The following is a 14,137-nucleotide window of genomic DNA, read 5'->3' as shown; positions in this document are numbered from 1 at the left end:
ATAACGTCATTCTCCATAGGGTACAGCTGATTGGTTCCTGCTGTATTAGTAGTAGGGTTGGGTATTGTTAAGGTTTTATCACCGGTATTACTACTCATGCCGATACTGCTTATCGATCCGGAACTTTAACGGTATTATCGGTTATTTTGTTATATTTTTGTAAAGAATTAACATTGTTTTATGAACTGAAGTGTAAAATTTATATGGTTCACCCAGACCATGGTATAACAATGAGCAATACATTTGTTACAGTATTTATTAATCTTTGTTAATGTTAGTCAATAAAAATGTTAGTTCCCAGTGCATTAACTAATGCTAACAAATACAACTTTTGATTTTAATAATGTGTGAGTAAATGTTGAAATTAACATTAACTAAAATTAATAAATGCTGTGGTAGAAGTGCAGTTCATTCTTAGTTCATTTAAATAATGAAACCTTATTGTAAAGTGTTATCATAAATATTTATAGCAAAAGAAACAGCAATGTTTATACAAATTAATATAAAACATCAGTAAATGCTCCAGTCTGCAGGCATTTCTTGTGTTTTATATGTAGAGAACATACAATAAGAACAAGAACAAATAGCCTAAACAAAGTAGTCAAATGGACAAATAAACACAGTATAACAAATATACTAATAAAAATAAGCAGTGTGCTTAAGGCTAAAGTTAATCATTCAAGAGCAGTGAGTGATTTTCTCTCTCTTTTGTTGTTTAATTAACATTAATGGCCAACAAGGTTTATTAGACTATGTATTAAACTGCTGTAACTTTAAAGGGTTAGTTCACCCAAAAATGAAAATTCTGTCAGTAATTACTCACCCTCATGTTGTTCCAACCATGTAAGTCTTTCGTTCATCTTCGGAACAAAAATTAAGATATTTTTGATGAAATTTGACAGAATTTTGACTCCTCCATAGGCTTCCAGTGTGACCGAAACTCACCGGCCCAGAATAGTTATTAAAACATCGTTAAAATAGTCCAAGTAACTACAGTGGCACTACATTAAGTTTATCATGCGACGAGAATACTTTTTGTGCGCAAAAACAAACAAAAATAACGACTTTATTCCACTTTTCATTTCCTTCTCTCTGGGCCTCGTAGTGTTTTTGCGCTGCGCGTCTGTGTTGCACATCATCACGCAACACACACATGACCGGCGTCGGCCAATAGTGAGCCTACGTGGTGACGTGTAACACAGACGCGCTACGCATTGTGCGCAAAAAGACTACGCGAACCAACTAGAGGCCCAGAGAGAAGGAAATGAAAAGTGGAATAAAGTCGTTATTTTTATTTGTTTTTGCGCACAGAAAGTATTCTCGTCGCTTGATATACTTAAGATTGAGCCACTGGAGTCACTTGGACTATATTAACGATCTCTTTAATAACTTTTCTTGGCCAGCAAGTTTCGGTCACATAGAAGCCTATGGAGGAGTGAAACATGGCTCAGATTTCATCAAAAATATCTTAATTTGTGTTCCGAAGATGAACGAAGGTCTTACGCGGTTGGAACAACATGAGGGTGAGTAATTACTGACAGAATTTTAATTTTTGGGTGAACTAACCCTTTAAGACCAAATGCACGGACATATTTTATACACGTCATATTTTCGACTGTGTTTAAGTGAATACACCAAAGCTGGTCATGTTGACACATTTTTATGTGTATTTGATCATTGTGAACCTGAAGCCCAAAGTATAATTTGCTTGTAAATTGCGGCCCGTTTTGGAGCGCACACACACAGAAAGCCTCCTTGGGAAAGCGTCTCTTGCACTGATTATTGTGCTTTTCATAACTCTTTTATTATCAAAATAGTCCCGCAATTTGGCAACATTAGACTGCATTTTACAAAAATGACCGATTTTGCTGATTCCGACGTTAAGTTTGGGCTTTTAGGGAGGAATGAAGGCACACCACTGTGAAGGAAATGAAAGGAAGGTATAGTTTTAAAATCATTTTAACTCTGATTTTTTTTTTTGTGCAATCATTGGAAGCCAAAATCGAAAAAAAATGTTATAAAATTACATTAATCACACAGCTCTAAAGTACAACCAGACTAAACTTTTGTTCATTCATTGCCACTCACTAAGCAAGGGCTTAGATAAATCCTGGCCACAAATTAAGAATTCGGAAGATGGAAAATGCTTGCCATTAATTCCCACTATTTCACTAAGGAATATGTCGTGTCACAGAAGTGAAATGCATTGTGAATGCTTTTCATGTGTATTTATTACTGTATGGACTGGAGTGGTATTTTTTCGTCACTGGTTCATACAGATTAATATATCATGTAATATATGTTTGAGAATGGTTTTGCAATTTATCATAGATCCCACTGGTTCGATATGATGGAGCCTCTTTGGCTTTGTTACATGGAAAAAGCACTTCATCTCACAGGCTAAAGAAGTATATTGCACAATGGGGTAATATTTATGAGTCTGTGAGCTTTTCTGCCAGAAATGAGTCGAATGATTCATTACTGTAGATGAATTCACTGGGTAGCGTGATGAAATCGCACAGCCATCCTACCAGCTGTACTTCGTGTGATTTATTTATTTCATTCTCAGTCTCTTGCTTGGCAGCCATTGATCCTTCATTTTCTTTAGCATTTGTTAAAGCTAGATCTGTCACGTTGTGCTGTTTCCTTGTGAAAGAACAAGAACTCGTTGCTCTTTGTCAGTCATTACGAAAGGTATTTGACATGTTTCTCAGCAATGAACTCCAGTGTCAATGACTCCAGTGTCGTGTCTCGGAAATGAATATGCACCTGTAAATTAAATTCGGTAATACATTCAAATAAGGTTCAATTATATATCATGAACTTACAATGAACAACAATTCATGCAGCATTTAATAATCTAGGGAATGTACTACCGTTTAAAAGTTTCTTTGTTTTTAAATTAATACTTATATATTGCATTAAAGGATGCATTAAACTGATCAAAATGGACAGTGAATACATTTTTAATGTAATAAAAGATTTCTATTTGAAGTAAATTCAGTTTTTTTTAGCTTTCTATTCATCAAAGAATCTTGAAAAACAAGTATCACAGTTTCGATAGAAATATGAAGCAGCACAACTATCTGAACACCAAATCAGCATATATTTCTGAAGGATCATGTGACACTGAAGACTAGAGTAATGATGCTGAAAATTCAGCTTTGCATCAAAGGAATAAATACATTTTATAATATATTTAAACAGAAAACAGTTATTTTAAATGGTAAAATATTTAGCAATATTACTGATTTTACTGTATTTTTAATCAAATTATTGGCAGCCTTAAATGTTAAAACCCTTACCCACCCCAAGCTTTTCAATGGTAATGTATACTAGTACATTTTTGTTTATATTTAGAATATATTGTACATTTAAATATACTATTATTCATTGTTAATTCATGTTTGTTCATAAGACATTACTTAACGTTAAAATATACGATGTATTAGATCATGTAGAAATCAACATTAACCTAGATTAATAAATGCTGAAAAATATCAAGTACAGCTGGCTGGAACAAGAGCAAGTGCACCGTTTGATAATGTGAGTACACAGAGGAAACCTGATTTGCTGCTGTCAGTGATGGTTTTCTCTTTCACACTTACCTGTGAACCTAAATGAAATTCATTTGCTCCGTTCATTCAACTGGCTACACACGAAAGACCATCCACAAACCATTCCCTCTCAACACAATTCCCTTAATTCCATGGCATATAAATATTTGCTCCCTCTGAATGCCTTAATGCTCATTCAGACATTTAATGTAGCCAGAGCCCGCATTTGTTTTCTGCTGAAGTGCTGATTCTGGCATGTTTTGTGTGGTTCTGGGCGGCTGCCAGGTTGATTCTCTAAGAACACTCCCCAGGCCTGCACAGACAGATGGCACTCGCTTTCTGCCCCTTCCCACAAACCTGCGAACAGCCTCCTTATTTGACTTATTTAATCGCCCACTGCTGAATGGACAGAAACTGTACATTCACTTCATATGGAGAAAGAACTTCTGATAAGATGCTAAATCAATTAGCAGGTGATAAAGTGACATGGAAATTGTGCACTAAAATGTAAAAAATGGCTGTAAAAATCTCATTCTGTTGTTGCTCTTAAACAACACTGATTGCTTGACGCAGTTATCATTTTCACGTCCTGCGCCACGTTGTTTAGATGGCAAATGCATTTGCGCCCATCTGTCAACCATGGGCGTGCTGGTCTGAAAACGAGGTGTGTTCAGGCGCTGTTGGCGCGTTCCTGTTTTGAGGCAACTGAAATAGATTGCGCCATTGACCAACAATAACCTGGTCTAAAGTCAATGGCGCAATTTTTGTTGTTATATGAGCCTATAAACGGGTCCACAACACTGTGTGCTTTAGCCACGCATGTGCTTAGATTGTTAAAATAGGGCCCATGTTGTGTTAAATCTGCTTATAGTGTGTTACTCCAGAACTTGATGGTTTATTAGATTGTCAAGTATGAAGGTAATATGATGTCAGAAAGAATCGCATGCGCAGGGTAAGATTTGTAAAAGTGCACATAAGATTGCAAGCGTAAATTAAATTTGCATGCGCAAGAGAGGATTTGTAAAGGTGTAAATTAATCTTACCCTGCACATGCGATTCTTTATGACATCATATTACCTTCATAGTCAAGTGTTTTCAAATAAACTGATTAATCATCATCAACCAAGTTGTACAGTGTAGCTCTTGTTTTTGGTCATCAGCAGAAACGAAACTCATGAGTAATATTAACAGTGAAGCTCGTTGCAGGCGTAGAGTGTGTGCGTTTACTGTCCTCAAAGAGTCTACATCAGGTTGTCCTTATCAGATTCACATAAAAACATGATCACTGAAGCGCATGTTATCTCATGACAATGAAACGCATCCCCACATTCTCATTACCATATATATGAAAAACATTACTATCATTACTTTAACCTCATAACCACGTTTTATTCATCTTCCATTTTATTTATTCATTGTAAAGTATTTTTACATCTTGGTAGTACTTTTGCAATGGTACACAGCTGAATTGATATTGATTAAAATCAGCATGAGTTCAATTCTGTACATTTAATACCACCATGATGTAAAGTATTCTACAATTCAAATAATATGTTGTTGTTTCTGAATTGTAATGTAATTGTAACATAATGTAATGTAATTACACAATGTGTGATCAGATCTTTAAATGGCAGTTGAATAATCTGTCATGCATCAATGCAGCCATTATGTTTGACGCATTTTTCTTTGAAATTTTTTTTTTTTTTTTTTTAAATCTTTTGTAATGACTTCAATTCATCTGGTTTAATGTTTACTAGTGCTGGGCGGTTTGACCAAAAATCAACATCACGGTTTTTTTCTAAATTATACCGGTTTCACGGTTTTTACCGGTTTTTTTTTGTGTGGTTTTTTTTTCTCAAGCATGATGGGTGTTTACCACATTTTCTACTGAGTGAGAGAGGAAATAGTGCAGTAGATTTACTTATAATGCCCTATTTTATTGTCATGAGTGAATATTATAGAAAAAATCCACACTAATATTAATAATACAGGCAGGGGCGTAGCAACCGGGGGGGACGGGGGGGACACGTCCCCCTCACTTTCATAGACATAATATACATAGACGCCCTATTGGCCGCTTTGGAACGTTGCTGCGATACGTCAACGCGTCCGCCATTTTGTGGAGGGCAAGACTGCGCTGTAATCAAATGCAAGTAAACTGGTGAGCTGCGGTTTTTCTGTATAACCAAAAAAAATTACATTTATCAACCGATTTCGGTGGTTTGTATGTGGTGTACAAAAAAAGTTCCATCTGTAGTTAGTTAAACTCTCGATAGTTAGACTTATATTTTATTTTATTTTTTTAATAAGGAATGGCCAAAGCTCTGGCTTGTCATGTATTTAGCTTTTCATTCTTGGATAAGAATTGTGAACACCCCCATACTGAGATATAATTTAATTTTCACATTAAATTAAATAAAGTTTTCTTATTGTGGGAAAAGCATATTCTGTCATTGACCCGATTTTAGCAATAACAAAGATAACTGATGGATCCTTTATGGTAATATGATATGGTACAACTACAGTGCAATGCAAATAGTAAATATAAGATAAAGTGAGAGGTAGGCTAATAGTAAATAGTTTAGTCAATAAAATAAACAAACAGTATACAGTAAATAAAATAGTAATAATAATAATAATAATATATTGATAATAGCATATAGTTTATGTATACTAATAGCACTAGAATATGAAATATCAATTACAGAATATAGACAATAAAAAATAATAGGTTAAATAGTTACTATGAATAGTAAAATAATTTAACAGCATAACTATAATAGATTGATTATTGCAAGTGGTATATTATTATAATAACAATAATAAATAATGTAAATTTATACATTTTAAAATATTATTACATAGGCTATATAAAATAAAATGACGCAACCCTGTCTCTTTTTGTTAAATTTCAGTTTTTAAAAGGTATAAGAAGCTATACAAATCAAGAAATAAAGTAAACGATCCAGTCAAACATACAGCAGGCTACACTGTTATAATAGCCTAAATATATTAAGTTATGAAACTTCACTTTGCCCTCAGCCAAAACAATCTGCCAAGGAACAAATTATAGATTAATGAAACCAAAGATCGCCCGTTAGATAAACACAAGACGAATTATTCTCACTAGACTGACAGCGACGAACGTCAGAACTCAGAAGCGGTGTACGACATGCACTATAGCCGAGGCAAGGCTGTTCTCGGCGGGGTACATGAGCGCTGAGCGCCCGCGGGGATCGCTGGATCTCACAACTCCGAAACCGTCAGATAACATTTTTAAAAAGGCGCTATCTTTATAAATAAACCACAGATTTGAGCTTTAAACAACTACATTGTCGACTGAAAAACTCTTAAAACTACATTTCGTGACACAATAACAGTAGTATTTTTAAATTTCGTGGCCTTTCTCCTCTGAAAATAAAAATAGTAAATGAAATGCAAGAAACAAATTTTCAGTTTTGCTTGAGAAAGGTAATTCCCTGAGACGTTTTCAATTGTGTGGCGATTTGTAAAGCCCCAAGCAGCACAAGAAATAGGCATTTTTCTCAATTCTCGTTATGAGAGGTATGGGAAAGTTGCCCTCCGCAGTATGGCGGCGCCGTTGACGTACGATCCAGCGGCCAATAGGGCGTCTATGTATATTATGTCTATGCTCACTTTTAGAAACCGGTGATTCTGTCCCCCGCATTTTTTTTTTTTTCGGACAAATGCCCTGATTAAAACAATTTTTAATATAAAAATAAAAAATAACCAGGCAATCACCGAAAACGTGAGGAATGGATGATTCTGTTTTATTTCATTTGATGTAAGTGGCGATTGATAGCCTATAGTTGATAATAATATAGGCCTAATGTGGGCTGTCGAGGCTCGTGAAGTTATAACATTTTAGAAACAATATAGCCTAGTTAAGAAACAATATATAGCCTAAGGCTACACACGACCAGCTGTTTTCCTGAATGCCATCAAGATTGAAACCGTGACTGGTTTCATAACAGTTCAATAAACAAACAGTTAAAATTAACTTACATTAATTTTACTTGATGTACTCAAAAATGTACTCACTTACATTTTAGTCGCAATGACTGTTTTTGCTCTGTTTCATCAGCGAAAATAGTCCCAAACAAAGATCACAGCAGAACGCGCATCTCACAGCAACACTCGTTGCATTACTGAATGATTCAGCGTTTTGAACAAATCGGTTGAGTCAAAGATTCAATTACCCATTCATAAACTGCCTCATTCTGAATAAATCAGCCGTTTGAACGAATCGTTTGAATGAATGACTCAATGACTCGCTCATTAAGACGGTTGCCTGCCGCCTCCTACTGGCGGTTTAGTTTCATAAAGTATCATTCTATTCAACATTCCTTATTTGTATATTCAAAAATATTTAAAATAATCTAATTTAATACAGTTATAATTTTTCAATGTAAATTATTTAATTTGATTGGTAACAGCCTAGTGTCTTATTATTTTAATTGAATATATTGATCAAATTTAAGAATTTAAAATGAAAGATGGAGCATAAAATTAGGGGGGAAATGCCTTTATAAAAGGTACAAAAAAAATTGTGTTTTCAAACAGTGATGTAATGAAACATTGACAATTTAAGTTTGAAGGGAGTAAAGCCTCTGTTAAGGCTATAAGGAAATAATTTTGCCAAAAGAAGAACTTTTATTTTAAATAAATGTTCATTTTAAATCAGCCTACTTCAGTGTGATATGTTACCATAATTTGAATAATTTGATACCAGAATTTGAATAATTGTAATGTGATGATCAGATGCAGATATCTAAATCAGAGAATATCATCGGGCGGTTTGTGGGTGGATTATTTATTTTTAACAGTGGATTCAGGTGACTCAAAGTGCACCAGATTAATGAATTTATCTTTAAAATGTACAAAATTTTCTTCCGGGGGGGCATGCCCCCCGGACCGCCCTAGAGGTTACAAGCTCCACCAACAAAAATAATGTGGGAAACACATTAGGGTATGATGATCTACAAAAAAATTACACATTTAATTATCTTATTATTAAACATTATTAGGATTTTACCACCTCCGCCTCGTTTTGAGCCAGGAAAATGAACATCACCTTTGGGTCACGTCCTATGGTCACATACAGCTTTTGTCCCCCCCACTTTTATAATGGCTGCTACGCCCCTGAATACAGGTTTGCAAGGCTGTTTACAAAGAGGTGCCAGCAGGACGCGCTTTAGGAGCGGCAGAAAACAGTGGTTTCCCCGGTAACGGCTGTACACAAAGCAGCAACGCTCATAAACACTGCTTTATCAGGAAAGATAAAGAAAGATTCAATCGTAATAACAAAGAAACTTTTCTAAAGACCGTCAGTTCACTTCAGATACGTTAATACAGTATAAAAACACGCGCGCCGCAAGAAAAAAAGACTCTCACCCCCACACGTCTCGTGCCCATTCTAGTCAATGCTTGTGTTTCAGATCGAAGCTTCCCAGAAGCGGCTCTCCGCGCCGCTTCGCTAAATATAGGCGCCTGGTCTATTTTGACGCACCACGTGGAGGACGGAATAAAACCTTGTCGCAGCTGTAATGCGCCGCAGACGTGTGTTGTAAATGAGGGGTGAGACTGTGTCGCGCAGCGCCGCGTTCCGATTAAAGCGACATACACCGGTTTTGCGGTATATTAAAAATTCATATCGTAACAAAAATAAACACCGGTATTCGGTATGAACCGGTAAACCGCCCAGCACTAATGTTTACTCATATGAAGGTGTAGAACCTGGAGTTTCAATTAATTTCATTTCATAGCTTAATCTTCTTGGCCAGGATGAAATTGGCTCAAGTCTGCAATGCTGTCAGTGAGTATTAACATGCAGAGCATTGCAGGCTTGAGCCAATTTCATTCAACTTTCAAATAACTTGCATTGTGCGCATTTGAAAATATAAAAAAATTAAATATTGTTCTTGAGAAATAAAAAATAGTGCAGGGGTCGGCAATCTAGTCTCAATTTATGTTTTTTTTCTAAGGAACGTTTATAAAAGCTACTTACGGTAACTCTTTCCCCGCCAGCATTTTTGCTCATTTTCACAAAAGTTTCATGGCCCCCAGAATACTTTGTTGTATGAATATGTGAACATGCAATATATCAAAAGAAAGAACAGACTGCTTTTAAACAAGTTTTATTCTAGCTTAATGCATTCTTTTTGATCAACAATTGACTATGGGTATGTTATATAAAAAAAGCAACATTTTGAGCAAAAAGCTGAGAAAATCACATTTTTGTCAAAGACTACGTCTGAATCAGATTCAGAATGATGATCAAAACTTGTCCTGGGTCGACATTTCATTTAATAACATTAGGCAGTTTTGATTCTGTTTAATGTTGATGATCACGTTATTTTACATAATATGCTATCGCTTGTTTCTGCTTCTTCATCTGTGTTTTGATCAGGAGATTCAGTGCTCTTTCAGAAGATGTGTAATAGCGCCCCCTACTGCATAAAATTGAAAACACGGAAAGCTGGAAATTTCCGTCATTGGCGATGAAAAAGTTAAATGTCCTAATTGAGCTAAGGGCTAATCCTGGCTTAATCTAGCCTAAGCCTTGTCTGTGAAACCAGGCCTTAAGGTTCTGCACTATTTCTATGTTACTAATCAAATAAGTACGTTTGTGATTGATCAAGTAATGTTTGTCTCTTCAAATCGTCAACTGTGAAAATGTGTCAGTCAAATCGCAAAAATGTGTAAATCAATCACTGCACTTTCTCTTAGTTAGGAAAAATCTTTTCGACTTTTTGCCCCTTAGTTTTGGAGCTGTTGTACTTGTGTGTATCTTCTTTGCGCAGACTGACTGTAGTTTCTGTATATTGTCTCAGGTGTTAAATGAAGCAGTGGGTGCCCTCATGTACCACACAATCACGCTGATGAGGGAGGACCTGGAAAAGTTCAAAGCACTTCGTATAATTGTCCGCATTGGGAGCGGCTTTGATAATATCGACATAAAGTCTGCCGGAGACTTAGGTAATGGTTAAGAAGGTTTTCCATTAAACAACAATGTATGTGTGTGTGTTTGCTGTATGAAGAGCCTGACCGTAACCCTTCCACATCTGCAGGTATAGCAGTCTGCAACATGCCAGCGGCTTCAGTAGAGGAGACGTCAGACTCCACCATGTGTCACATCCTGAACCTGTACCGACGCACCACCTGGCTGCACCAGGCTCTCCGGGAGGGCACGCGGGTCCAGAGCGTGGAACAGATCCGAGAGGTCGCGTCTGGGGCGGCCCGCATCAGAGGAGAGACGCTGGGGATCATTGGTCTAGGTGTGTTGTCTCACATAGCCAGACTTTTGACTCTAGACATGAAGTCTGATCCACTTTGCTATGTATTCTGGCCAGGAAAAGCCCCACTGAGACCGAAAGAGATATAAAGTAACAGCGGTGGTTTGTTTTGGTTTTATGTGCAGTGTAGGGGTGGGTAAATATTAATAGACTGGTGCAGGCTAAGTAAACATTAAAAATTCTAATGAAGGCGCCATCAGTGGCTATAAAGATAACAGGAAACGAACGGTAATGTGTGGAGACTATGCGATCATCCAGAAGTAATAAGCATCGATTACTTCACTGACCAAAAAGAGAGTTAAAGATACAGTTGTGCTCATTTCAGGCCTCAACAATAAGGATTTTTTAAAGAAGTTTCATTTTTAGCAATATAGAATTTTTCATACAAATTGCACACACACACATAGCCTAGAAATCTAGACGCACCCTAGCGGCAGCAAAATGTATTTTGCAGCCAGGGTAGTCTAGCAACTCTCCATAGACTTTCGAGCTGCAAAAACCTAAATTGGGTCAGGCCAATCACGTCGCGTATAGAGTAGGCGGGGCGGGCTTAACATACACGACAGAGTTGCGACGGTTACCTGGCTGCTGCCACTTGAAAACAAAGAATGACAGCTGCTGCTGGAGAACAGTCTTTCGAATCGGCTTTGGCCGCGACTCTGGAGGACTTGGAGTTAAGTTTTTCTTTGAGAAAAGAGCAAAGAACGGCACTGAAGTCATTCTTAAAAAAAGGAAGATATGTTCGTCGTTTTGCCAGCCAGATATGGCAAAAGTTGAATCTATCAACTAAGCTCGGCTGTTGGGAAAACGCTCTGGTTGGTTGAAGCGCTGTCCTATTGCGTGCAGAGGGAATTTGAAAGACAGCCGTTTATCCCGCCCCTCGGATTAAACCGCGTTTATGGTGAGTTTCCAGACCTATCATCTTGATGTAGGTCTGGCTTGCCAGGCTAACACACACACACACACACACACACACATATATACACTGTGTTCCAAATTATGATGCAATATACATATCAGTCATTTTAGCACAATAGACATTCAGATTTTTTTATTTATTTTTTATTCCTCCATATCTTTTCAGATAACTGATATCAATCTCAGACAGGTTTGTCAAGAAAACGTTTACAGTGGGTGTAGAAAGACATTTTAAAAATGTTTTATTGCTGTGGTGTTTTTTTTGCAGCATTTCCCTGCATGAAGATCCTTTTATTTCAGAAGGCACTATCCTTCTTTTTATACCATAGCAGAAAATGGCCAGTTATGATCTCCACATATCTTGCAGAAGTCATTTTGACACTCTCAGGGACCCTAAAGGGACCTTCCATCTCACTTCCCAATATTCCAGCACAAATCATCTCCCGCCAGCTCCTTGCTGACGTCGCAGTCTGGGTGGAACGGGGTGGACATTCTCCAACCATCCAGAACTCCATCCATCTAGACCAGAGGTGGAGAACGTCAGCCCTGCAGAGTTCAGCTCCAACCCTGATAAAAGTTCACCTGTCTGTAGCTTTCTAGCAACCCTGTTTGATTAGGGTTGGAGCTGAACTCTGCAGGACTCTGCATGTCCACGTGTTCGTTTGAAAGCGCATCTTTTTGGCCTTCTGTCCAACACGCATTTTTATTAATGAAAACGAAGCTTTTTGAAAACACTCTCCAAAGTGGATAAATTTGAAAACGCCGTTTTCGCGTTGTAATGTGGACTGTCAAAACGGAGGTATTTAAAAACGATGACGTAAGTTTAGTCATGTGACGCATATTGCGCCGATAGATATTCATGTTTATACCGGTATGTGCCTGTTATGTGCTATTCACTTTCACACTGTTGCTAAAATGTTTCTTTGCACACTCTTCATATCGCAGTTCTGCAAAGATGACAGAAAATTTAATCACAATTTCTATCCTGTAGCAAAACATGAGAGCAATTGCGCTTTAGACCAAACATATAACGGTGATTGAGTGTGACCTGGACGCATTAGTGAATGGTGAGATATTTTGCTAAATAAAATTATCCTGCCAGAAGAATTGTGCGATAACTTTATTATTTATTTTTCCGTCTGTATCATCTCAGTGAGCTTTTTTGAGACTCCAGAGACACTGGCGGCTTCAAATACATGTTTGCTGCTCAACAGCGGCTTTTTTACAGATGTTTCACAAGTTCACCTGCCCATTCAGTCTTAATATTTGGCTTGCTGTCCTGAAAGGAGGCTCAAACCTGAGGCTAGACCCCCTATATTAGTGCAGAGGAAGAATAAGAGAAATAGAGGAGGACATGGGGAGAAGGAGGGATGCCGGAAGAATTGTCGCTGGGATGGTGCAGTGACTGATGCTTATATACACTCGTAATGATGATTGACAGGAGTCGCAGGACTGAATGTTTAGGCTCCTCCCGAACCGATGTTTGGAACATCATTTAATACAACTAATTTGTTTGACAGAAACTTCCCTTGATAAGCCTTTATCTGACCGGGTTCTTCTGTGCCCTAAATCACTCACAAATCTTCGAAAATCTCAGTTTTTGCTAAATATTAGTTGTTTTTATGCCTTTTGCAAGACATCGCACCTTTTCATGGTTTTCATCTCCAGGAAGATCTTTCTTCCTCCTCATATTGCATGAGAAATGTGACTTGCTTAATAATGTGGAACAACCTCTTTAAGTAGGTTTTCCATTTAGCTTAGAAGACCTGGCAAACTACTTAACAAACCGACACACACACACACACACACACACACACACACACACACACACACACACACACGCTATTGTTCAAAAGTTTAGGATCAGTACGATTTTTTTTATATAATAATACTGTTATTTACCCATTAAATGGATTAAAGATGACAGTATTTGGAATGTTACAAAAGATTTCTATTTCAAATAAATGCTGTTCTTTTGAACCTTTTTTTTTTATCACAGTTTCCACAAAAATATTTAGCAGCACAACTGTTTTCAACATTGATAATAATAAGCAATGTTTCTTGAGCAGCAAATCATTTACAGTTATTCATTTATTCATTTAGCTGACGCTTTTATCCAAAGCGACTTACAATTGCTATATATGTCAGAGGTCGCACGCCTCTGGAGCAACTAGGGGTTAAGTGTCTTGCTCAGGGACACATTGGTGTCTCACAGTGGATTCGAACCCGGGTCTCTCACACCAAAGGCATGTGTCTTATCCATTGCGCCACACCACCCCCATCATCATATTAGAATGATTTCTGAAGGATCATGTGACACTGAAGACTAGAGTAATGATGCTGAAA

At 37.2% G+C, this 14,137-nt stretch overlaps 1 protein-coding gene across 7 annotated transcripts in view; it reads left to right on the top strand.

The window, feature by feature from the left end:
- Positions 1-14,137, top strand: part of ctbp1 (C-terminal binding protein 1) — a 39,935-nt gene that overhangs the window by 18,738 nt on the left and 7,060 nt on the right. For all 7 annotated transcript variants that reach the window (XM_081382854.1, XM_081382859.1, XM_081382858.1 and 4 more), the window contains 2 exons: positions 10,412-10,556; positions 10,649-10,855. In XM_081382854.1, the coding sequence (XP_081238980.1) occupies positions 10,412-10,556; positions 10,649-10,855 (352 nt within the window). The remainder of the gene's footprint in view (positions 1-10,411; positions 10,557-10,648; positions 10,856-14,137) is intronic.

Source organism: Scardinius erythrophthalmus, assembly GCF_964197995.2.
Source record: "Scardinius erythrophthalmus genome assembly, chromosome: 13".
In the NCBI taxonomy this organism is placed as follows: Eukaryota; Metazoa; Chordata; class Actinopteri; order Cypriniformes; family Leuciscidae; genus Scardinius; species Scardinius erythrophthalmus.
Note: the sequence above shows the minus strand (reverse complement) of the source record. Positions and strands in the feature narration are given on the sequence as shown.